This window comes from Strix aluco, chromosome 20 (assembly GCF_031877795.1).
Source record: "Strix aluco isolate bStrAlu1 chromosome 20, bStrAlu1.hap1, whole genome shotgun sequence".
NCBI lineage: Eukaryota > Metazoa > Chordata > Aves > Strigiformes > Strigidae > Strix > Strix aluco.
The window spans coordinates 10,590,542-10,614,494 of NC_133950.1; the positions used below are offsets into that span (position 1 = coordinate 10,590,542).

The 23,953-nt window shown below is 48.8% G+C and overlaps 1 protein-coding gene across 3 annotated transcripts in view; it reads left to right on the forward strand.

Annotated features, from left to right (window-relative positions):
* The first annotated feature begins 8,136 nt into the window (after window positions 1-8,136).
* Window positions 8,137-23,953, forward strand: part of FUBP3 (far upstream element binding protein 3) — a 40,759-nt gene continuing 24,942 nt past the window's right edge. For 2 of the 3 annotated variants that reach the window (XM_074846017.1, XM_074846019.1), the window contains exons 1-4: window positions 8,137-8,275; window positions 15,170-15,275; window positions 21,462-21,512; window positions 21,995-22,028. In XM_074846017.1, the coding sequence (XP_074702118.1) occupies window positions 8,189-8,275; window positions 15,170-15,275; window positions 21,462-21,512; window positions 21,995-22,028 (278 nt within the window). In that variant the 5' untranslated portion in view covers window positions 8,137-8,188. The remainder of the gene's footprint in view (window positions 8,276-15,169; window positions 15,276-21,461; window positions 21,513-21,994; window positions 22,029-23,953) is intronic. The other variant, XM_074846018.1, reaches the window with a different exon arrangement.

Consider the following 23,953-nt stretch of genomic DNA (forward strand, 5'->3'; position numbering starts at 1 on the left):
ATGCTTCCCCTCGGCTGGATGGAAGTGGGTTTGGAGAAAGCATTGGGGTGTCTCTGCTCCAGCACCCCGCAGCCCTCCCGGCCGGACCCGGGCACGTGCAGCAGCAGGAAGGACCACCTGGGAGTGATGCTCGGCTGCAAGGGGCATCCTGGTCATGGCAGAGGCATCACCCATCCCCATGTCAGTGTCCAAGTTGCCCTCTCCCACCTCCTCTCCCTTCTCCAGAGGCTCTGCTGGCCTCTGCTCGGTTTGGGAGCTCTTGTCTTTCCCTCATCCCACCAGCAAGTGCCCCGTCTCGCCTCCCCCCCTCCAGCCATCTGCCTCCAAGCCCCCCGCCCAGATTTACTGTCACGTGTTAAAACCACGGCTCAGCGCCAGGGTCAGCGTGTCACAGTGGCCCCTCATCGATTTGTTTTACCTCCCCTTGGCAAAAGCACTTTGGCCCCGGCCCCCTTGGTGGTGTAAGGGACTTCCCAAGGCCCCCGGTGCTCCCCTTGCCCATCCTGGCGCTGTGTAGCCGGACCCCATGGGCACGGGCCAGCGGGTGTCCAGCTGAGCCACTGATCTCCTGACCCCCCCGGGGCACCTAATGTGTCTCCCTGGTTTATCTGGATCAATATTTCTGCAAGAGCAAGGAAGACCCCTCTGGGGAGGGGAGAGGATATGGGGTCCTGCTTGTTTGCACAGCCTCATGGCTGGTTTAGTGCTTGGCCAGGCTGGTTCCCTGCTAGGGGCTGGGAGGGAAGGGAGACCCCAAACTGGGGGTGCCAGCTCAGACTGGGCACATTCGGGGTCTCTTCTTTCCAGTTTGTGGATCTCAAGCTCTGCACTGGGGTGCGATGGCCAGGATGCCTCAAGCCTCCCACCCATCAGACGTGGGGCTGCTGTGGGCAAGGGGGGGTGGCAGTGGGTGAGGGCACAGGGTGCTCACGGGGCTCTGGATGAACGACAGAGGAACCGAGGGATGCTGGCGGCTGTAGGGAGAGCGTTCAGTGGGGTTTGCTTCTGACTCCCCGATATTCGGGGCTGGGTGAGGGATTTTTGAACTGTTTTATTTGGTGCTGGGGGGTGTTTTTACCAGAGCCTGGAAGTGAAGGTAAAGGATGCACGCTGGCTTAATAAACCCAAGCTGTGGGCTGCCGGGAGACACAGCCAGGACGGCAGCCTTCAGCCCTTCCCAGTGGCGCTGGGGGATGCCCAAGGCACGGGGGCTGTTGTTCTTATGGCTTGGCAAAGGGAATCAAGGCAGAAAGAACATGACGAAGGCCACACAGGCTGCAACCACCCCTGCTGAAGGCACCATGACTCCAAAACCCCTCCTGCCCCAGCCCTGCCATGGCCATGCCCACGGGTCCCCACGCCGGCGGCCAGGGCAGATGCACAGCAGCGCGGGCAGCCCGAGGAGAAAGCGGGAGCTCTTGGCAACTCTGCCTTTTGCTTTCAGCCTCACCCTCTCGCTATTTATCGGTGACTTTTGTCCTTGGCCAGCTTAGCGGCTGAAAGGGGCTGTATTATATCACATGTAGGCAGCTCCTGGGGGGAGAGGGCCGCGCTTTCTGCTGGAACAAAGCGCGGGTTGGCTAATTCCCCTCTCCTCCCGCAGCACCCGGGTCCCATCTGGTTGACACAGTTTGCTCCAGTGTCTCCTGCTATTAAGCCCTCACTTGCCTGCTTGAATCGTTCATGCTCCCCCCGCCCCTGTACCCTCAGCCCCTTTTTCTTGCTTTATTTTTCATTTTCCCCAAAGCCGGGCAGAACTTGCTCCGTGGAGTGATGTCAGATGTGTGCGAAGCAGACCAATAAAACCTAATGCATCCCCCTCTTTGTCTGCCGGCCTCTCCAGCGCCTCACAATTTCCACTCAGAAAGCCACTTAAAACACATCAGCAACAATCCCTCACAAAACAGCCACTTGTTGGCTAATTGTGCTGAGGACCTGCGTGCACCGCATTGCGCTTTCCTGCCAAGGAGGGTCTGACGCTGCCGGGGGGCTGGGGGTCCCTTCTGAGCAGAGGGTGATGGGGACCCTCAGCATCCTCCAGGATTGGGCCTGGGGTCTCAGCTGCTCCCCAGAGTTTAGTGGGGCAGGGATATGGGATGGGGATGCTTCTATTCCCCACAGCCTCGGGTAGGTCTGGACTGGCCGGTGAGGATGGTCATAGAGCTGGGAGTGGGGCTCAGTTCAGGACCCCCCTTTTCAGCAGGATGGATGAGCAGATGGACCCAGCAGAGCTGCCTGGATCTCTGTCCTACCTGCTAACTTCTGCCTGGGCAGGAAAGCAGGCAGGCACACTGCTGGTGGGATGCAAGCTCCAGGGGCAGATGAGGAGGGTGCTGGGACCCCGCTGGGCCGGTGACTTTTTGCTCGGTGCCTGTGATCCCGGGGTGATGGCCCTGTGTCTGAAGGGTGAGAAGAGCTGGCTGCCCCGTGCCAACAGAAGCTTGGAAGGATGTCGGTGGGTTTCACCAGAGGGGATGGAGACCCAGACGTGTGTTGGAGGGCAGATAGGGTGAAAGTGAGAGATGCTCCGTGCTGGGAAGGAGGCTGAGGGGCTTGGACCTTTGCCTAATGGAGGAGCATCCAAAAATGCCTCCCCAGGCATCCTTTGGGCCCTTTGGGATGGAGGAGAAGAGACCAGCAGGTGGTTAATCTACCCTTTTTCATCCCCAGGGGTGAGAGCATACCTCTGCCCATCCCTCTGCTGCAGAGAGTCCCCCAGCACGCCTGGCCTTCCCTCCCAGCAGACAGAGAAGCGTGTGGAGTAGCTGCATTTATTTTTCTGCAGAAAAGCTCTGGCAGCTTTTCCTTTTGCCACTCCCGGCTTCCTGGGGAGCAGGACTGGAGCTGCATGTAGTCAAGTCAGCCTGGTCTTGGGGGGGGAACCGTCACATCTTTTAGCTTAAAACTCTCTAATCTACTCTGGCTTGGGGCTAATTTGAGGCAGGTAAGGAGGTTCAGTGCCAGAGCCGGCTGGCAGCGGTAGTGGGAGGCTCCTGGCGGGTGCTGTGCCGGGCAGGCAGCCCAGAGCCCTCCCGGTGGGCACGGTGCCGCAGAGCACACCTGCCTGCACTCACCTGCCTGCACTCACCTGCCTGCACTCACCTGCCCACTTAAATGTCACACAGGCAGAGCAGCACAGGGAACCTGGCCAGAGTGGGCTCTGGCTTTTTGCTTTCCCCACAGGGAACGGTGCTGCCGCCTGCTCGGGCTCCGTTTGGTGACAGAGCTGAGACTTTGCTGCGCTGCCTCAGCCAGAAGCAGCCAAGCGACGTGGAGGGAGCTGCAGGCAGCTGCCTCGTCTTCCCAGTGCCTTGCTTTGCTGCCAGACCCGGCACACTGCAGTGGATGGGGGACCCTGGGGGCAGGTTGGACCCCACGCCGGCCACACACCTGGGCAGTGGGTGGGTGCTGGGGGAAGAAGGGGTTAAGCTGAGCCAGCGCCAGCAGAAATCAGAGGATTACAGGTTTGTGGCCGGACTGTCCCATCTGTCACCAGCACAAAGACGAGCCCTGTCTCAGGCTGGGCTGACAGCGAAGAGCCCACCACTACATTAGGACTCCATTAGGGGAGACTGGCGATGGGAAATGGCAGCTGTCAGGGCACTATCATTTCTCCTGTAATTCCTCCTGCTTGCTTCTCAACTGCACTTAAATAGCAGGTCTACCCACTGGGCCAATTTTGCATTTTCTTCCTCCCGCTGCTCCTCTTCTTTCTTTAAAGCTGCAGCTCCCTGGGCCCCTTCGCTAGCAGCCTGTCGTGGCCTGTGCCAGTGCTGCCCGTGCCTGCCCATGGCATCTCCGTAAGGAAAGGGCTCATGAGTTTTGGCAGCATCTCGACTGCCGGGGCAGCCGTGGAGCTGCAGCGATGCCAGCCTGGCCTGCAACGGCACTGGTGGGCTCAGCAATGGGACTCGCTGACTCCTGACCCTGGCACAGGGAGGAGGGGAGGTGGGTTATGACCTCCAAGGACAGGCAATATCCTTTGCATCGTCTGGCACCACCTCTGAGCTGGTGAATGTTTCCTGGTCTCCGCTGCCCTTGCCCAAAGGCCCGGCTGCCCGTGCAAGGCTGGTACCGCTCTGCGAAGGGGGTTGGGGGGGGACAGGACAGCAGACAGTGAGTGGGACCAAGGACTGTGTCTGGTGACAGTGGTCTGGTGCAGGTTTTTTTTTCCTCCAGCTGTCAAATCTACCCAGTCTTACAGCACCTCCTGGGTTGCACTCCCTGGTGCAGTCATGGCCACCTTGGGGTGGGATGCTCCCCTGGAGCCATGCGGTCTTGGGATCCATCTCACCATGGCATGCCTGCCCTAAGGACAAAACCAAGGACAATCAGGTTTCCTGACAGGACAACATCACCTGGAAACTCTCAGGACCTGCAGAGAGCATCTGCTTCAGGAGGAGCCTCGGGGAAGCATCTCAGCATGGTGAAGACCCCTCCATGAGCCACGTGTCTGCTGGGGGTCTCCATGCTCACACCTCTCCTGGGACACCCCAGGGGCTGCCCACACCCTGCCCTGCCCTCACCGCATCTCCTGCCGGACCCGGCGCTGCCGGCATGCCGGCACTCCCCGCGGAGCCTCCTTTTCCAGTGGGGGATCAAAACAAACACTTCTGCGGGGAAGTACACTGCAGTGGTGCTTGAAATAAATAACTAATTTCTCCCTACATGATCTCAAGGAGCAGGAGAGGCGTGAATAGCAGGGCCTGGTGTCGGGCTGACTGGACTCCCCGGTGCGGTAATTCAGAGGATGACAAACATAAGCCAAAGAAAAATGTTGAAAAATGGGCACTTCCCGCAGCCCTGAGCAAAGGAGCTATTGCAGGGTTTGGAAATAACGAAGGCAAAAAGAGGGAGAGGGGGGAATTTTCTCATTGAGACCAAGTGAAGTGCCAAACAAGCTGCTATTATGGTGGCTTTGAGAGGCACAGGGAGGGGGTGATGGGGAGGAGAGCAGGGGGAAGGAAAGGAGGGAGGTGGGAGAAAAGAGAGGGAGAGAGGGCTGGAGGAAGGGAGAAGGGTGGGGGACATGGGGATGAGGGGGATGTGAGGATCCAAAGGTGCGAGGTGACGTGGGGGAGATGGAGGGAGGACCAAGATGTGGGATGGTGGCAGGGCCACCATGTGTCAGTGCCCCGTCCCTTGCCCTGAGTCCCCCCTCATCTCTCCATCCATCCCCCGTCCTGGTCCCCAGCCACCTTCCACCTCCCGCAGCCACCACCACCAAAAGGGAAAGAAAAAAAAAAAAAAAAAGAGATGGAAAGAAGGAAAACAAAATATCTACAGTTGTCGAGACAAGGGGAGAAAAATAGAGGCAAACATCCATAATTTTCTCTGTGGGGCTTTGCAGTAATTGAGCCATTTGGATAAAAATAAAGGCAGCAGGCCCTTTAGGTAAGAGGAGCTTTTGCAATCCAAGAAGCCTGAATTATGCGCCTTGTATCACTTGAAACCCCCCACCCCATCACCCCCCTCTGCCTCCCCCATGCGACACCAAACCACTTTCCCTTTTCTTCTTCTCTTTTTTTTTTTTTTCTCCTCCTTTTTTAAGTACCCTGTCAAACAGCGTCCGACAAGAGGAGAATTTCAGCTGTCACAACTAATTTCAGCGCGTGTGTGTGTGAAGGTGTGTGTGTCTCGGGTAGGGGGAGGCGGGTGATGGAGGCGTAGAATCACTCCTTTCTTTTTTTTTTTCCCTTTTTTTTTACCCTCAAAAGGAAGATTTACATCAGAAATTTGTTTCTGGAAGTGTTTAAGGCCTGTAATTTCCTTCTTTTCAAATGCTGCCTGATGTCTTCGTCTCACTGGGCTCCCTCCCGGTCGTCCCTGCTCATCCAGCGCCAGGGCTCACTGTCACCCACCTGGCAGCCTGGTCCCTCAGCCCAGTCCTGCCCAGCACCCAGGAGGCTCCTCCTCTCTTGCCGGGGTTGAGACTGCCAAAACTCAGCTCTCACAGCCCCGAGAGTCACCCTGGCTCTGGCAGCAGAGGCTATGGCTTCTCTCTGCTGGCATCCGAGCACTGGGGGCTTTAAGCTTCAGATTTGGTCACCTTTTTGGCAGCCACTTTGAGGTTGGCGTTAGCTGGAGGGTCACAGGGCAAATCCTGCTCAGGGCAGGGCACCCCTGAGAGCTGAATGGGGATGTTGGGGTGATCCCCCCACCTGCCTGGGGAAAGGGGCAGCTGGGGAAAGGCTGGTGCTGAGCCTGTTGGATCTTCCCAGCCAGGGCTAGGAGGGGAAAAAGACCCTGAATCCAGTAAAGTAGCTGGGCTGTTTGCAAGAGAGGAAGACGCAAAGCCCTGGGCATGGCTGGAGAAATTTCCTCCACCCTGGTCAGGAGATGATGGGGTGGCCGCGGTGATATAGATCATCTTAAAATTCTTCCCCCATGGACTGTGTTTCTTTCTCCTAAAATAAATAGGCATTTTGCTTAAGAAAATTATATCAACTTATGAAAGGAGGATAGGCTGGTCATCAGCAAGCCCACTGGTGTAACGCAGGTGACTGGCAGCAGACTGCGCATCCCAGTGAAGAAGCGTGTTCACTGCTCTTGGAAAGCCACCAGATAATTCCATGGGCCTCAGCAATTCCTGCCTACTCATGTAGGCGCAAATGAGATGCATAAAACTGGAAAGAGCAAGAAACAGCTGAGAAGGAACGCAACACAACTTGGGTCATAGTTTGAATTTTGAATTTAATACTCAGTGGCTTTGGGAAACAGGGTCTGGGATCAGTGAAACTTGGACTATTCCAGGCTCAGCGTGCAAACCCAGCCACGCCAGGAGCTGGCTGCAGGCTGCAATTTGGGAGATAACATCTCTCACCCACTCATGCAGCTGCATCTGGGTGTGGGGGGGTTTAGATCAAGGCTCCCCTGTGCTGCCAGGCTGGGGCGGGGGGGCCTGATCACCAGACCTGGGCTCCCACCACTGAGCCTCTCCTATGGGGACCCCGCCGGCAGAGCTGACACCCGCTGTCCCTGGTCCCCTCCCCGTGCCATGAGCCGTGCCACCCTCCCACAGCGAGGCATTGCCCGCATAGCCTTGAGCATACACGGACGCTCAACCCCGTAGCAGCCAGGCGTGCACCCCCACCCGAGAGGGTCTGCACCCAGGCAGCGGGTTGGGTGGCAGCCCTCATGGGACACCCCCAAAAAGCACCGCCATCGCCCTGATGTCCGGGACGTCAGGGCTGGGTAGGGGCCGTGCGGCAGCGCCCTGCTCCAGGAATAAATAAGCTTTGCATGTTCTTTGCATTAATTCTCGACTAACTGGTCCTTGTCCTGCGGCTCCGCTGTGGTGGGAGGGTGACTGAGGGGCTCCGGCCCAGGGGTTGGGGGGTGCCCAGGCACCCCCGGGGGGTTCAGTTGTTGGCAGAGCCAGGCAGAGCACTCCAGAGCGTGCCGGCACCCCGTGTCTGGGAGCTTCGTGCAACGTGTCACCAAGGCCATGGCAGCGTCCAGCCACGGCCACGTGGGTCAAAAACGTCCTCACACACGTGCATGGAAACAGGCAGGAAACGGGCACTGCGGGAGGGTGCGTGTCCACCGAGGGTGTTCACTGGTGGGTGCTGGTGGGGCACCTCTGCGGCCACCACCGCAGCAGGGACGGAGCGGGGGCACAACCTGGTACGGGATGGCCCAGGCAGGGACGGTCTGGCAGGGGCTGGCAGGGGCAAGCACAGGCAGGGACAGTCTGGCAGGGGCTGGCAGGGGCAAGCACAGGCAGGGACAGTCTGGCAGGGGCTGGCAGGGGCTGGCAGGGGCAGGCAGGGACGGGATGGCCCAGGCAGGGACAGTCTGGCAGGGGCTGGCAGGGGCTGGCAGGGGCTGGCAGGGGCAGGCAGGGACGGGATGGCCCAGGCAGGGACGGTCTGGCAGGGGAAGGGGCAGGCGGTCCCCTGCGGGCACTGGGGTTCCCGAGCGCCCCCGACCCCGTGGGCGCCCCGTCACGGGCGGGGGGGTCTGTGGGGGTCCCGTGGGGCGGGCCAGCGCCTCGCCCCGCCCCCCGCCCCCCCCCGGCACGTGAGCGGCCGTGACGCGCGGCGCGAGCCCCCCCCGAGGCCCCGCCCCCCCGCCCGGGCCCACTTCCGGCGGAAGCGGGGGGCTCTTTCCCTTTCCGGGTGCGGGTCCCCGGGCGGAGCGGCGGGACGGCGCGGCGGCGGCGGCGGGCGGGCGCGGGGCGCGTGTCATGGCGGAGCTGGCGCAGGGGCAGAGCGCAGCGCCCGTGGGGATCAAGCCCGAGGGGTTCGTGGACGCTCTGCACCGCGTCCGGCAGGTAGGCGCCGGCTTGGCGGGCCGGGGGCGGGAGGAGGCCGCGGGGCGCCGCTAGGCCGCGGGGCTGAGGCGGGGCGCGGAGCCGCCCTGAGGGGCAGGGCCGCGGCCCCGCTGCCCCTCTCCCGGCAGGCCGGAGCCGGCGGCCCCGGGGCTGTCCCCGGCGGGGAGGGGGGGCGGCGGCGGCGCTGGGGGTCCGGGGGCAGAGAGGTGGGCGGCGGCGGCGGCGGGGCTCTATGACAGTCCCCTGCACACGGCGGGGCTTGTGACACGGCAGAAGCGCTGCTGTGCGCGGGGAAGGAGGCGGTGTGCAGCCTGCGGGAGCTCTCGTCTGCGAAGCTGTCGTCTTGCACTTTGCAGTGGGTGGGTGTGAGCTTAATGTTAATTCGGATTTTAAGCGAGTGCTTCGTTGTGTGTTAGGCTAGTCAATAGAAGCCCTGGCAGAGGGGGAGCTTTGCATTCCCCCCTGGGAGGGAGGGAGAGAGGGGGCGATGTGAAGTGCTCCCCAAAGGGATCTCTGAGCTTACATGGCACTAAAATGGAAACTTTCAGTGAAAGCGCCCAGACCTGCAGGAATCAGCACCCTTGTCTTCAGTACAGGATATTCCAAGTGTTTGTGTGCTGCTCAGTTTGTGGAAGGTGACTCCAGAAACAAGAGGCTTCTGCTCACACACAGTTTTTTGCGACTGTTCATCGCATCTCTTGTTCCATGTCTGTTGCAGGTGTTCATTCCACCTCTGAACAGGTTGCACTTTACTCGTGCTTAGTAACTGCACCTTAAGGAGATGTAGTACAGCCAAATAACTGGACCACAGCCCAGCTGGCGCTTAAAGACCCTGACTTTATTCTTCCCAATGTTGCAGACCAGGTGGGAGAAATCTCCTCCTGTTGCTCAGACTTGCTTTTCTCATTTTGCTGAGAAACTTCTGAAGCTGGACCCTAAGATCTCTCAAGCCATCGCTCTAATGGAACTTAAGTGGCTTACCGTCGTCACGGCTCACTCCTGAATCAGTATGGCAGCAAGTCCCCGTTCTGTGGGGTCTTCAGCGACCCGTACAGAGTCACTCGCTGTTCTAGATGAACACCCTGTGCCTTCCCAGAGGAGATCACGAGCTAGTCTGCTCTTCGGTCGTTGATTTCTTTCTCAGCATAAATATTGCAGTAGGCAAGTTGTGTGTTAGCTGCCTCCTGGATGAGGCCACGCGTCACTTTTTTCAGTGGCTGACAAAGCGCTGTGGCCTTGGTGGTATGGGATGTCTGAAAGCTTTGCTGTTAGCCCAGAGTTATCTGCTTGGTGCAGTTAAATTGAGAGGTGCTGCAGCTGTGTTTGTCTTGACCTGGTTGTCTGTTTCTGAAGGCCTCTCACTGCAAAAACATCTCGTGGAATATCTGGTAATATTATCGCCTGCTAGCAGTTGAATAATCTTTGAATAACCTGTTTATGTAGAAGAAAATAATTATTTGCTGGTAAGTTGCAGCTTGTTGAAATTATTTTGTGAGCGTTGAAAGTGCAACAGTATGTAGCACTGATCTAATCAGTAACAGGTTAAATGTGAAGGTGAGGTGCCTTGGACGGTATTAGGCTAAAACAGCACTAACTAAAAATTGATGTGGATCAGTGTTGCGTGGTTGTTATCGTGTTTGGAGGGTGAATCTGTGCGGCCCCCTAACCCACATGTGAAGGAGATGGAATATTAAATGATTCTGTAACCTAGCTGTGCTCACTCCAATTTTGCTGTTAAGTTCGTTATACTTGAAAGAATGTGTTGGGTTTCTGTGAACCTATGACTTGAGTCAGTTTGAACTGAAAGATTTCAAAATCTTCCAAGTTGCCAACTTCAGGTCAGGTGCTGCAGAGTAGCAACCTTCCTGCTATCTTTCCACGCTGAAAGCAAGCGTGTTGAGAAATGCGTGCTTTGCACGTGTTCATGGGAGTGCAGCGGCCTACATTTTTGTGCAGTGAGTTGTGTGCTGCCTGTTGAATGTGATTTTTTTTTTTTTTTTCCCATTAGTGTTTATAGGATGAAAAGAATTGTTGGCAAGTGCTAGAATATTTCCCCCCCCCCCCCGCAAAAGTACGTGATTTAATCTAGTTCCATAGAGGCTTTGTAAGGGAGTAGGTAGTCTGTTCCTGCCCAGAACAGCAGGACTACATTGTCACTAGTGGCTCGTTACCACACGTGAGTGGAGGTGGTCTTAACTGCTCAGCGGAGGGGTATTTACCTCAGCACCCAAGCAGTCTGTGATGGAACTTCCTGGCTGAGGATGGGGCGGGATATAAATGTGGTTACACCTAACGCTTTTCTGGAGGTGATGGCAGAGCTTTCACCGAGCACGTTTAATGTTGTATTTGCCTGAACTGTACTGATCTGGTACTTAGATGTCAGCTTTTGGACTGCTTCTGGCCAATGCTGTAGCCTTTTCTGAGTATTACTTTTGCTTTAAGGGGGGGAGGAAGCAGAAGAAAAAAGTTTGGTTGTAGTTCTTGCCTTGTGGGTTGGTATGGCATCCCTGGCTTGACATTTGAACTCTTTTGAAGTTTAATCTTACACTTAAGACTAGTAATCAAATTTACTAAATTCAGCTCTCATGAGAGCTGTAACACTAAAGTCGTGCTGTGGAATACAGTGCTTAGTTATTAATAACTAAATGATTCAGGACAGGGAAGACTTTCCTGATCAATCACAGCAACATCATGTAACACTTTGCATTCCTCAAAGTCACTGGGATGTGAGATGACATAAGAGCAAGAAATCTGGAATACCTTTGAAAGAAATGACTCGTACTTTGCTTCCAGCAGTGTCTGTGCTAGACTTGCTTGGATTTTTCATGGACTCTGAAGTATTTGAGGTGTATGAAAAATTACTTTTTAAAGTGAATGCTGGGTCTTTGAGGTTGTTTGTCCTGCACCTTCTGCACCACGGCTCAAGAGGGTGGATTAGTTTGTGGATCATCCGGCAGCTCCTAGGCAGGGTGACTTTTCTTCTGTGGCATTTTGGGGGGAGGCCAGAGAGAGAAGATATTTGTTCCCCTTTTGAGTAATGGGATCAGAAAATAAGCAGAGCTGCCTGTACTTTGGACAAAAATGGCTTTCTTTCGGACTGTCCTTGAGTCTTGTTCTTATTGACAAAACAGTGTCTTGCTTGGTTCTCACCCTCTCCTGTTCTCCTTGGCAGTCTCATTTTCAGTACAACACGTGCATTTGCAGCACTTACAGATTCCCTCTTCTCACATGTGCTGTTCTCCTTGTAACCTGCCATATGTACTGCCCAAATCTTGACTTTCTGGGAATGTTGTGAAGAGGAAAGGCTGTGGCTTGATAAACCTGTAGTGTGCCATCTTGGGTACCTTGAAAGTGGGTGAATATCCTGAGACTTCCTGACAGCCAGCAAGCTGTATGTTTAAAATTCCTTTCTATTATCAGGCTCTTACTTCTAATTTCCATGGGGATGGAGGGCTCTTACTTTTCTTTATCCCCTTGCAGAGTACTTTTTCAAATCATCCTCAAATAGATCTAGGGCTTTGCAATTTCTCTACTATTTAGGAAAACCACCTGTGACATGAAACTTAAATGGTTGTGAATGGTTTCACTACTACTTACAGAACTCTGGAGAAACGTCTGTCATACGAACTTGAGTATTCTGCTGAACGAATGGGAAGAGTACAGAAGCACTAGAATTGTCTGAAGGGTCAGATGACAGCGCCTTATTGTTTTATATCCTACTAATACCTAGGACTGGTGACTTTATCAGTTGCTGGTCTCTTGCAGGACAGCATGGAGAGATTCTTCCCAGAAGCTCTTGAAAGCTGAATTCTGGAGATATTGGTGTTTTGAGTCCTGTGCCTAGCAAAGGAGCTTCATGTTTAAAAGTGGTTTGGTATTACACCATTTTTAAAGGGTGTTAAAAGTACAGGAGGACAGAAGTGCAAGGTATAGGAAAGCATGTATCCTTCACACAACTTTGTGGGGTTTTGTTTTTCTTGGCTTTACCGTTGCAATTTGTAGCTGAGGCTTGTGCTGTGTCCTTTAAAGTGTTTGTGGAGAACTTTATTTGGGGGAAATTAGGTGCAGAAACAGTTCTGTGGTAGTGATGCTTTTTTCTGGTGTATTCTAGAGTTTATTAAAATAGATGTTTTGGGTTTAGGGAAGAAAAAAGAAAAAAATGAAGACTGACATACGGCAGGACAAAAGCAGTGGCTAGCAGTACATTACTCAAGGTCATTTAGTCAGATAAGGACTAGGTCTGCTTGCTTTTGCTCTGTTCTAACTTTTGTGCTTATCTCCCTGCTGAACCTATAGTAAAAACTGAGGTTCCCATTTTAAGTTGAACATAAGAAGTTAAAATGTATTTTAACTGGTACGTCTACTTAAAAAGCTCAACTTTTAATTTTCCGGGGTATTTTTTCATGCTGTGGTGAGGTGGCATGTTGTCTGCTGTAATCCAGTGGCAGCTGGGAAGCTTTGGAGATAAGGGTACGAGTTTAAATAAAGGAGGGGGGGGAAAAAAAAAAAGAGGAAAATATCCCAAAAGCTGATAATGTAAAAATTGCTTTGACTCTTATTTTGCTCTTTACTTGGAGGGTTCTGTGCCAGGGTGATAATTGTGTGCTAAGCATGAGTAGGGGTTTGCAAAGCTTTCCTGCTCTGGGGGCAGACAGCCTTAGTGCTGGTGACCTGTTCATGCACACCTTTGTGCTTCCTGCTAGCTTCCTTTTGTAGGCCAGCTTCTGCTATCCACAGACTATTTTTTTTCTTTCCCTTGAGCCTGTGGTGTGTGATTCCAGCTCCAAACTATCAGCTCACGGTTTCCACAACTTACAGATTTTAATTTTTTTCAAGTAAATAAATACTAACAGAAAGAGGGTTCATAAAGGGCATGTTAAAATCAAATGTGCCAAAACATGCCAAGGTATGTTATACCTGACACAGTTCCTTTTGACATACGTTTGTAAGTTATTATGTGAAAGCTGTTAATAGATTGTTATAAAATAAAGCTTTAACTTTATTTTTCAGCATTGAAGTAGTCAGGAAATATCTATGCTCTTTGTACCTTCATTGAAACCCTCCGCGTCCCAAACGTAAGGGGAAAGCACGTGGGCAAAGGGCTGGAACCATGGATGCAGTACAGTGTCCAACAAAAAAGCAAGGCATCACCTGGCACTCCCTAGTATGGAGTGGACAAGGGGTAGTCTGTGCTTTCGGAATCAGATTTCCATGGGTTTATTAGGTTTTAGAGATGTTGATATATAAGGTGCTTGTCATCACAGCTTTGCTACGTGATCACTGTGCTGGTCCTGCAGGAGGACTTTATTCTCTAGCTCCTGGCATTTCTGACACAACAAAGTTGTTGACTTTCTAAAAGATGACAGAAGGGGATGGACTATGAGAAGAAAATGGTCAAAACTTGGAGCCCTTTTCATGCAAGGCATTGAAGAGAACGTTTTCTATTCTTTTTCTAAAAGCCCTCAATCTCTCAAGATTATTTCAAATAGCTTTTTTTCAGTAACCTGTAGTTCTGAATCTTGGGCAGTTGTTTATTCCAGTGCAGCATCTGATAGTGTCAACAACCAGAGTTACTGTAGATGTCTTTCTGTTGCAGTAAAACTCAAATTTTAGGGACACCTTTAGTTATATTTGTCACTTGCCCTTGTCTTCATTTAAAAATGTATCTCTGTAAAATGCTCTTTCATCTGTTCCTGTTGCTTATTCTCCGGTGAAATGCCACTTATAATAGAGTGAGATCAGAGTCCTAGTAAAGATCCTATTCAGTTATTTTCTTTTTGCTGGAAAAGGAAGCAAACACTGTAGAATACACCGTGCTGTATATTTGTTCTGTAACTACTTTGTTCTGCACTGGCTCGTAACAGCCAAGTACTTTGTGTAGGCAAGGGGTGCTGTGAGACTGCAGTTTGCTGTCCCTGCAGCGGGTGTTTAACCCCGGGGCAGCACTGAAGTGATGTACCTCTACGTTTCTAGAGTGGGCTTGCCTCAGTTAGCTTGGAGAGCGGGTGGAAGGGCTCGCTTTTCTCAGCATCCCTCCGCTTGGATGTCTCCCAAATATCATTAGACATGAGCTTAACTTTTTCACTTTTATGCAGTGGTGGTTAGGTGTCTCTCGCCTAGTTCATTTGCTTACCTTAGTCCCATTACTGTGATACCTGACTGACTCCTCTTTCCTGTAAATGTCCAACTTGAATCCCAGCTTGGCAGGGAGTGGCTGTTATCCCTCTGTAAGGGATGGAAGCAGAGGTACAGGCAGCGTTAGTCGTGTTTGTGCTGTATTGACCGCTGCAGGAAATTGAAACTTAATTCTGGGCTAATAGTTTGTTCACTGGCTTATTCTTTGTACAGTAAATACAGGGTGATCCATTCTCTTTGACGGGGAGTTCCCAAACCTGTCCGTGTGCTGGGTATTTTCACATTCTTCTTCCTCCGCTCCCCGCACCGATGTGCGAGTATGCATTTCTATATGTCTGGATATGCACGGATGCAGGAGGAAGTATGTGTCCTCCTACATGGCTGTGATGGTGGCAGCTTCTCCAGGACAAAGTTGATGAGCTAGTTTGAACTCTCTTCTTTGCAAGATTTAGCTTGTCAGCTGTCCATTGAGTGAACAAACCTGAATATAATGTTCCAGGGAGTAAATACCTACTTATGGTCCGGAAGAGGAACTGGGTGAATGTGATCTTGATTAAACAAATATTAAAAGCAAGCAGAAGATTGTTTACTTTACAAATTAAGAACTACTGTCTTGGAACTGTTATAAAGCTACCTATATAGTAAATAGCTGAGAGAAGATTGGCCTGGGCTAAATGCTTTATTGGAAGAAAGAGTGTTTAGCTGTGGTGGCTGAAACTTCATGTATGTGAATCATGCTTTTATCCCCTGTTTTTATAGATTGCTGCTAAAATTGGAGATATTCCTCACTTGAATAATTCTACAACGCTTGTGGACCCATCCGTCTACGGTTATGGAGTGCAGAAACGGCCCCTGGATGATGGAGGTAAGCAGGCTACGATTAGTCAGACTTGTGGATGCAGCTCCTGAAATTCATCTATAGAGGCAGTTGTCTGCTTTAAGGACACAAATCAATGCTTCTTTCTGTGTATAGAAATTTTATACAAGATTCCCTGTGCTGTTTAGTCTTATCTAGATAGTACAGGGCTCCTAGGTGTTAGTATTATTAATGTGAAGCAATTCTTTCTTTGTTCATGAACTTTGGGAATTAGCAAACCAACTCTATAATTTAAATCTTGTTCTGTGGTAGCTGGGAAGGGAGGGAGGAGGATGTGCTGATTGGAACTGTGCTGGAGCCCATGTTTAGAGTACCAGATGTGCAGAGTAAAGCTGTTCTTCCCTGATGGTCCTGATTTTCTGAGAGCAGGCAGTGTATAGGGACAGTATTACAGGTACTCCTTTCCACATGTAGCAGTGGTCACAGAACAGTAGTTTAGTCGCTGTGGAGTTCTGATTGGTTTGTACATGAATTTTAAGGAGAAAAGCTATTGATGTAAGTTGATGCAAGGATACTTTCCATATTAGGCTTATCTTTTTTCATAGTTATTCTTTGAGAATTCTTAAATCTCTGGAGCATTTAACATTGGCCACAGCCAAAGAATCATTTACTGGGTGGACTGTATCTGGTAACTGTAATGCGTTAATATTGTATGAAGTGTTACAATTTTAACATAAGTTATTAGTTTCTTATCTTTGGTTGGAGCAACAAAAATGTTAGAACAGGTGTTTTATTTTTTACAACTCTAATGATTTGCACTGTTACAAGAAGTGTTTAAACTGTATTATTTGCTGCTGTATAGATGCAAAGAGCTCGCCTTTGCCTGTGGTTGATTATAAAAAAAAAAAATGTGGCTATGTCTTCCTATTTCCTCTAGTATTTGTACTGCCACAGGTAGCCCTCCAGGGTGATTCTCTCCCTCACAGATACATTCAGGAGTGCTGAGGAGATAAGCAAAGCTTCTGCCTAGCACTTCATTTTGAATTTTTTTTTTTTGTCTGATACAAAGGCTGAAAATACTGCACGTCTGCTTCTCATTCTGAAAAAAACGTGCTGAAGCACAGGGAGAAGTTTCTTTCATGTGAACCTCTGGCTTGCTAACATTACTGTTTTCTGAACACATGCCACAGCCCACTTTGTTCTCTGGTGTTGGTTCTGAGGTTGCTGCTCCTTTGGTTTGGTGTTTTAGGAAAAAATGGATTTATCTGGGTGAGCCTCTGTGCCTTGTATCTGAGCCTATGTCTGTGAGAAGCCGGGGGCCTGGTATTACTGGTATGTGCTGGTTTCTGTACGGGACGGTGCTCGGCTGTCAGGCAGGCTGTGCAACAGTGAGGAGTGCTGAACCACTTCGAGCTCTGTCTGAATAGCTTAGGTAAGTGGCTATATGGGAAAAAGAATAAAAGTAGCTTTCGAGGAAGTAGTCATTCATAACATAAGTCCTGCCTGTTTCTTTCATTGATTCATCAGACTGAACTGAGAAATCTGACCTCTTAACAAAATGTTTTTATGAACGTTTAACATGTAAAATGGTTCTAGCGCTTAATGACAGCGCAAGTTAGACTTTGTACTTAAACTTTTACTGGTGAGCACTGTTCCTTGCTGAGCCTTGTTTGTGTTGACACAAACCACGTCAATACAGTTGCAGTCTGGACTATAAATGCATGTTACTGCTGGTTTCTTGTGTTGTGACAGATAACTCCATGAGCAGGTTTCGTTCCTGGGAGAGCCTTCCAGAGTGGCTGTACTCCTGACTCCTGTGTTGGCAGTTCTGCTGCTGTGTGGAGACCTACGGGTGTTTGCCCACCCTGTAGTTCAGCACTGGGCCTTGTCTGTTTTTAAAGTAGCTCCAATGCTGTATTTGCCCTTGGGTTGTTCATATGCATCTGTAGGTTTCATAACTTTGTCCAACTCCCTTACCAAAAATCTGCTCTGTGAGATCTTAGAGAAGAGAAATGATGGAAGTAATATTTTAAAGGGCTGGAATTTTATGAAGAAACAGGAATTGTCAGGGTAGGAGCAAGGGTTGTACCACTTCTTTCAGCTTAGGTCATCTTGGGTTTTATTTCTGATGGCATCAGAAATACAGTTGGCGATGAGTTCCCCACCTAACTGCGTAATCCTCCTGTGCCACTCTTTAATGTCATACCCAGAACAGTGGCCTGGCAGAGGAGCTCCTGAAGCTGCGAGTGCTTTGTGGTATGATCCATACTTGAGTCAGCTCTTTCTGCCATGGCACGGAAAGTCTGTAATGCAGCTTTAGCTTTCAGCAGGTGGCATTTGGTTTTAACAAGACACTTATATTAGGAAAGCGCTTCCCGTTTGGATGATCTTTTAGTTCTCTGTTAGCTGTGAACAAGGGGTGTCAGGATTGTGTGCCCACACTTTTCTCCATTTTCTGCTTGTTTGTGAACCACAGTTTGGAGACATTGTTGTCAAGAAGTGATTATTTATGTTGTTACGCATGCTCTAGAAATTTTATAGTGCGGGGGTTTGGATACATTCTGCTGCTCTGGGTGGCTTGGAAACAAATCTGGTGGTAAATCTTTTGATTGTTTACTTCTGTATACTGTGTGTTCACAGCTGGGTGCAGGTCTCACTGCTTCATTATCCCCCTGTAGCTGTTAGAAAATTACTTCTGTTCCTAATACTCCTGGAAAAAATTGGGTTGGGGGGAAGTGCTTAGGGTGACAAGAAAACTGTCTGTCTTTCCTGAAAATCTAATTCTGCCTCTCCATTTTTGTAAGCAGCTGCTGGCGTGGCTGATTGATGTCAGCTTAGGAAGTGGTCTTAAGACAGGGTGACAGCATGCTGGTCAAAACAAATCCAGCTGCTTTTAGGGCATTTCCAGGAAAAATAGAGTTGTCATAGTATTGGAAACCAGAATGTGTGAGTGCCTTTTGCACTTCCCTTAATATAACCTTCATCTGAAACGAAGAGCTTGGCCGTGGTGACCTGGCCTGTTTGTATCAGATAGACCTTGAAATTGATTATTTCTCTTTTTCCCTGGCTGCTTTATTTCCCCTTTCTGGAAACAACTTTAAAGTAATCCTGCAAATAGCTACAGTGCAGGGAGGAGATCGGGTTTATCTGTACTGCTTGCAGTAAGTCGTAGTCGGCATCTCGATGGCCACTTGCCGCAGTTAATGTTTCCCAGTGGCGGTGAGCACTAGAGATGGGGTTAGCCTGAGCTGCAGAGAGACCTGGTGGCATCTTGCTTGTGGCTCCTTGCTGTGGATAGACCTCAGCTCTCCAGTTAATGGCCACCGACTGCTCCTGGCCTCCCTTCTAATTATCAGCACAATTTAATAAGTTTGTTTATTGCTAAATAATCCTTAAAGAAACAGCCTCCTTTTGTTCAGAGGAAGCAGGGATCTAGTCTGCTGCAAAGAGTCTGATTGCCAGAGTGTTAGCCTCTATTTGCCCTGTTTTGGACTGCTTTGAAGAAGTTTCCAGTGATATATGTGGAGCTAAACAGCCGTGTTGCAGCTGAAGGCTGGGGCATCCTTTGAGATTGGGGAAACAAAGATGGGAGACCTTGGGGAAGCCTCACACCCCTCCTCTCTCCACCCCCTGCCTTCCCCAAGCTTCTGTGATGCATCCAGATATGAAGATGGCCTGTTTTGCTGTAATAAAACTTGATTGTAGTAGAGCTGAGAGGCTCAAACACAACATGATCCTGGTGTACGGAATGCTTTATTCTTTTGCCTCAACATGTTTTCAATGAAAATAGCGATGGGCAAAAGGAAATCTTATCCCTGTCTTACTGCTGATGAAAGTTAGTTAGCCCCTTGACACATCTGTAGCAGCAGGAGGACCAGGGCAAAAGTCCAGATCTCTCGGCAAAAGGTTTAGTGTAATACACAAAATGCCAGTGTTCTTCAAAATTGCAACTTTACAGATCACCATTTTTTAAAATAAGGCAGTTTGAGGTGAAAAAAACCTATGAAGATTTGCAGTGAAGGCAGTCATGAAAATTATTAGGTTTTGACCACTTAATTAAAAAAAACCCTAGCAATATTTAATGATGAAGAATTAGGGTAACTAATGTCTTCCTTGTAGCTTTCTGAAATTTAGTGTGATCCCACTTTGGTTCAGAAATGCAGGCCTGTTCCACTGCTCTCCAGGAGATGCATCGCTCTGATTTTATTCTAGCCATGAAGATATTCTTGACAAGATTGTATATTCCCACCATGCACATTAATTTAGTGGGAGGCACTGCTTTGTTTTATGGGGTGGAAAAAAAATCCACATTTGTTTTGAGTGTCTGTTAGGTAGAATTCAGTTAAGGTGAAGCCCAAAGCAGAGTGAAGAGTTATCTACCAGCAGGTGCCATTAATAGGAAATGGTGCTGATTTTATTCAGTATTTTTCCTTATTTGCAGTAAAATGACTGCAGTTACGGTTAAATTGTACTCAACAGATGTAAAAGAGGGAAATAGGTATGTGGCTTGTCAGAGTTCAGCCCCCTCCCTGGTGTGAAGAGGGAGATGGTGGAACAGTACATCAGCTTTCAGTACTGCAGCGATTGCGGCCTGCCCCAGCCCTGACTCTCTATTAGTGTCTGTCTTTCAGAGCAAAATGGGCACGTTGGAGAAGGAATGGACCTTTAGGTTGTTGGAACCGGGAGCCACATCAATTCTTTTTTCCCCCAAAACCAGAAATTTTAACTGACCTCAAGTAAATCCCTCTCAGTTCTCTCGAGCCCATCTCAGCTCTTGGAGAGGTTATCTGTGAAACGTGGAAGAAATGATCTTGCGCATAAGTTATTGTGGCTTAATTTTTTTTAACTAATTTGTACAATAAATACACACTAAGGCTGATATCTCTGGGGTGGTGCATGGCTTACTATGTTTGTATAGTACTTGGAATGGGTTGGAGACATTGTTACACACATCTGAAGCATTATTTCCCTGACTGATTTAACTTGTTGTGCTCGTACAGTTTTCCCTTAAGAAATTATCTTCTTCAAGTGTAGGATTGTGTTACAAAATGAAGGTTCTTCTGTTCCTTGTGTGAACTTCAGGAGTTGATTATAGGATGTGTGTCTGTCTCGTAATTTGTGGGCAGTGGCTGCAGTGGAACAGACTGCTAAGAGAGCTGTTACGGTGAATTGAAATGCGAAGTGGATATTTAAATACAGCCTTGTAGTGTTAAGACCACTCTTTCTGGCATCTTGGGATAATGAGTGGCCTGGTCTGTGGCAAGGGCAATCCCATACCACAACAGTAGCCACCAGACCTATTGCGTGTAGTAAAACTATTCAGAGCACAGTTTGGGGCAAGATGGCGAGATTCTGAATTTGGTCGTATTTGCTCAGCTCGACGGTAGTGGCTTATCAGCTAGAGCAAATATTCCCCATTACATCACCCACGTTTTTCAACTGCAGTATTGATAGTTATCAAATCAGAGCTTTTTATATTCAGGGTGAGAATATGCAAAGACAAATCTAACTGAGTCAATAACACAGCAGTTGTCTTATCACGGAGCTGGGGAGAGTAATAAAATACATATGCTGTCGATATTTTGGTCCTGAACTATTATGAAGGTATTGACATGCAGCAGAAATACAGTATTGACTCTCTTTTGTCTATTTTATTTGAGTAAAGTGTTTGGTCACAAACTTTATGCATTTTTCTACCGGATTTAGAGAGTGTGGGATGCATCCGCTTTCTAACCCCACCAGCTGATTGCCAATTTATTTCAGGTCAAAGAATGTGCAGGTTGCTGCAAGGTAGTTTGAAACAGCATCTTTATTATCACAGCTCACACGTTGGCCGGTTTCATTTGTTTCCCTACTTGTGCCCTCCAGGCATGCAATATAATCTTTCAAGTGGTTGTTAGGACCAAATGGTCTGGTTTTTAGCTGGTTTGCTGCAGGCAAAGTCCAGTAGGAAGCCCAGCAGGGCATGTGTTCCCACTTTGCATGAGCTGGTCTAATGATATTTTCTCCATTAACATTTGGAAGAAAGATCTAATCTGTTGGGGTTGGGGGGGCAGAAATCTGTTTGAGGGTTGTCAGCTGGGGAGATAACTGCTAATCATAAATGGACCACCAGCTAACATTGCAGATATGCCTGGAATGTGTGCATTCAGTAAAATGTGTTGTGGGTTTTTTTTTAAAAAAAATACTGTTTGGGTGCCACAAGGTTACTTAACAGCCCTATTCCTTTAACAGGTCTCCGTGTAAGTGGGCTCCATGGAGCACCGATAAGAGACACAGAGAGAAGTATGTGCAAGCGCTCCTTAATGCTTTTCGCTTAGCCTAAATCTTTGAGTCTGATCAGCTTTTATTTTTGTTTTTTTAATACGTACCAGTCTGCCTGAAATTTCTCATCTCCTTCCCCCCCTTTTTTTCCTTTTTTTTTTTTTTTTTTACTACCTTGGGCTTAATTTGGGAAGGGGGGAGGTTAGTTGCAGGGATTTGGATTTGGGCAGGCAGGATTTTCTCCCATGACTCTCAGCATGGGGAGACGTGGATCAATTCCCTATCCTGTGTTCAGCTGGACACTGGGTTATGGTGTGTGTTGACCAAGAAATCCCCTCCTGTTTTGTACCACAACGCATTCATTTCAGCCACTGAACCTAAATTACTGTTTTGCTTTTCTTTCTTTTTTGATGAAATGGTAAGAACTCCTTTTCTATAGGGATGAAGTTAGTTTATCCGTGCTAATGCTTTGATTTTTTTCCTTTTTTCTCTCTCTGCCACAGTAGGTAACCAGTTAGGGGCCCTGGTACATCAAAGGTAAGCAGTGGGTTATGTTTTATTATTTATTGATCAATTCTAATTGTTTATTGATCCACCATCTGTAGTAGTGTTAGGAAGTCAGAGGTTGAGAATATGGAGAAACTGTCAGCTTGAGTTTTCTCCAGGCTGGGGTTTCTGCTAACACTTTTAAGGTTTTTTGTTGTGATGAAGAAAGAAGAGTTGATATGAAACTTGCATTTGGTTCCTGTAAATCTTCAGGACCAAGAAGAATAAATTCTCTCTCTTCTCCCTTACCCTGCTGTGATGGGAGGGAAGAAAGAAAAAGTGAAAAAAGCTCTGGCATTTTGACAAAAGTTGGAAGTATTAAATGGGCAGGTAGATTTTTTTTTTTAATTATTATTATTATTTTTTAGTTTTGTTGGTGTAATATGACCTGGGATGACTCCTTTGTCAAAGATGGTTTTGGGAGTCTGAAGCAAGTGTGAGTTGTCATGCAGCATGTCTTAGGATCTAATACAAAAGCAAAATGCTCAGTTTTTTTTCAAATCCCGGTCTTAAGGAGTTATCTGTCTTGTTTTGAGTAGGAAGGGGAGAGCATTTCTAAAGCTGGATTCACCTTCGGGCTAATAATACTGCATTTCCATCATAACCATGTTTGGGAGCCTCAGCAGAAAGGACAAATGAGATGTATTTCTGAAGACTCTAGAGCTTTCAATTTTTAATGGTTAGATTAAAGCTAATGTCCAGCTAGGGCAGCACAGAAAGGGGTGGGCAGCTCTGCTGCTACCTGCCACCTGCTGCTACCTGCCACCTCTCTTCTGCCAGGAGTGATGTTCATGCAGGGAACTGATTAGGCTGCAAAGCCTGAATTGGTTTCTTTCTGATTTTGGTGGTTGGTTTTGTGCTAGGTTAGTTGCTTTGTCCAGCTGCAACCGTTCCTCCAACACAGGGTGGTTAACAAATGCAGGATAGGACATTTTGGCAAGAGGCTGGGTTTATTGCAGGTTAAACAACTGTAATTCTGAATCTCTCTGTAGCAGGTGAGTCTGTTCTGTTGCAGGTACGGACGGCACTGTTTGGTTTTGCATCGCTGCTAGGGAGTCTCAGGACAGTGGAGAGTACTTTACCTGCAGCATAGCAGTCCAATATGTGAAGTCTAATGTGGATTTTATACCTTCCCTAACTGATCTAAAGCAAAAAATGAGAATATTTTAATATACCTCACCACAAAACCTGGATTGAATTTATGCAGGTTTTGAGTTGCTGAACAAATTGTATATAATGCTTATCTAAATACATAGAGTTTGAAAATTCCATATTCATTGTGTTGTATTTTCTACAAGTTAGAAATGACTAAGCAAAAAAACAATCCAAGTTAATTCCTTTCTACTTGACTATGGTCAGGTCTTAGGAAATTGCTTTGGGTGCTGTGGTTTGAGGCAGAGACACATTGAAAAAGTCCAAAGAGCAATAGATATGGAAGTCTCAAGATAATAAGACTTCAAAGGATAATTGAAGACAGCATTTATAAATTCCAAGGAAAAGAATGATAAGGACACACAGGCAAAAAAAAAAATATCTGTGAATATCGGAGGGGTCGTTTATATTGGGATTGGCTTTGGTAAGTGTCTCTTGGCAGGAGCGTAACCAAAAGTAATAGTCAGAGATTGCGGCTTGGAAGGTCTAGGCTAAATATTAAAGAAACTTTGCCACTGTTCTGTTAAATCTGTCTGGAGAAAGAATGACAAAACGAGGTTCTTCCATCATCTCCATTGAAGATAGTGGAGAGTAGACTGGAAATACATCCAGCATAGGAGAAATTAGGTGACCACGAGAGGTCCCTTCCAAAACAAATGATTTTGACTCTGATGTGGTGTTTATCTGTGTGTGCAAAAGCCTTATGCTGTGCCTGGTTTCCATGGCAGGGACATAGTTGTCTTCCAAATTGTTCTTTGTAATGA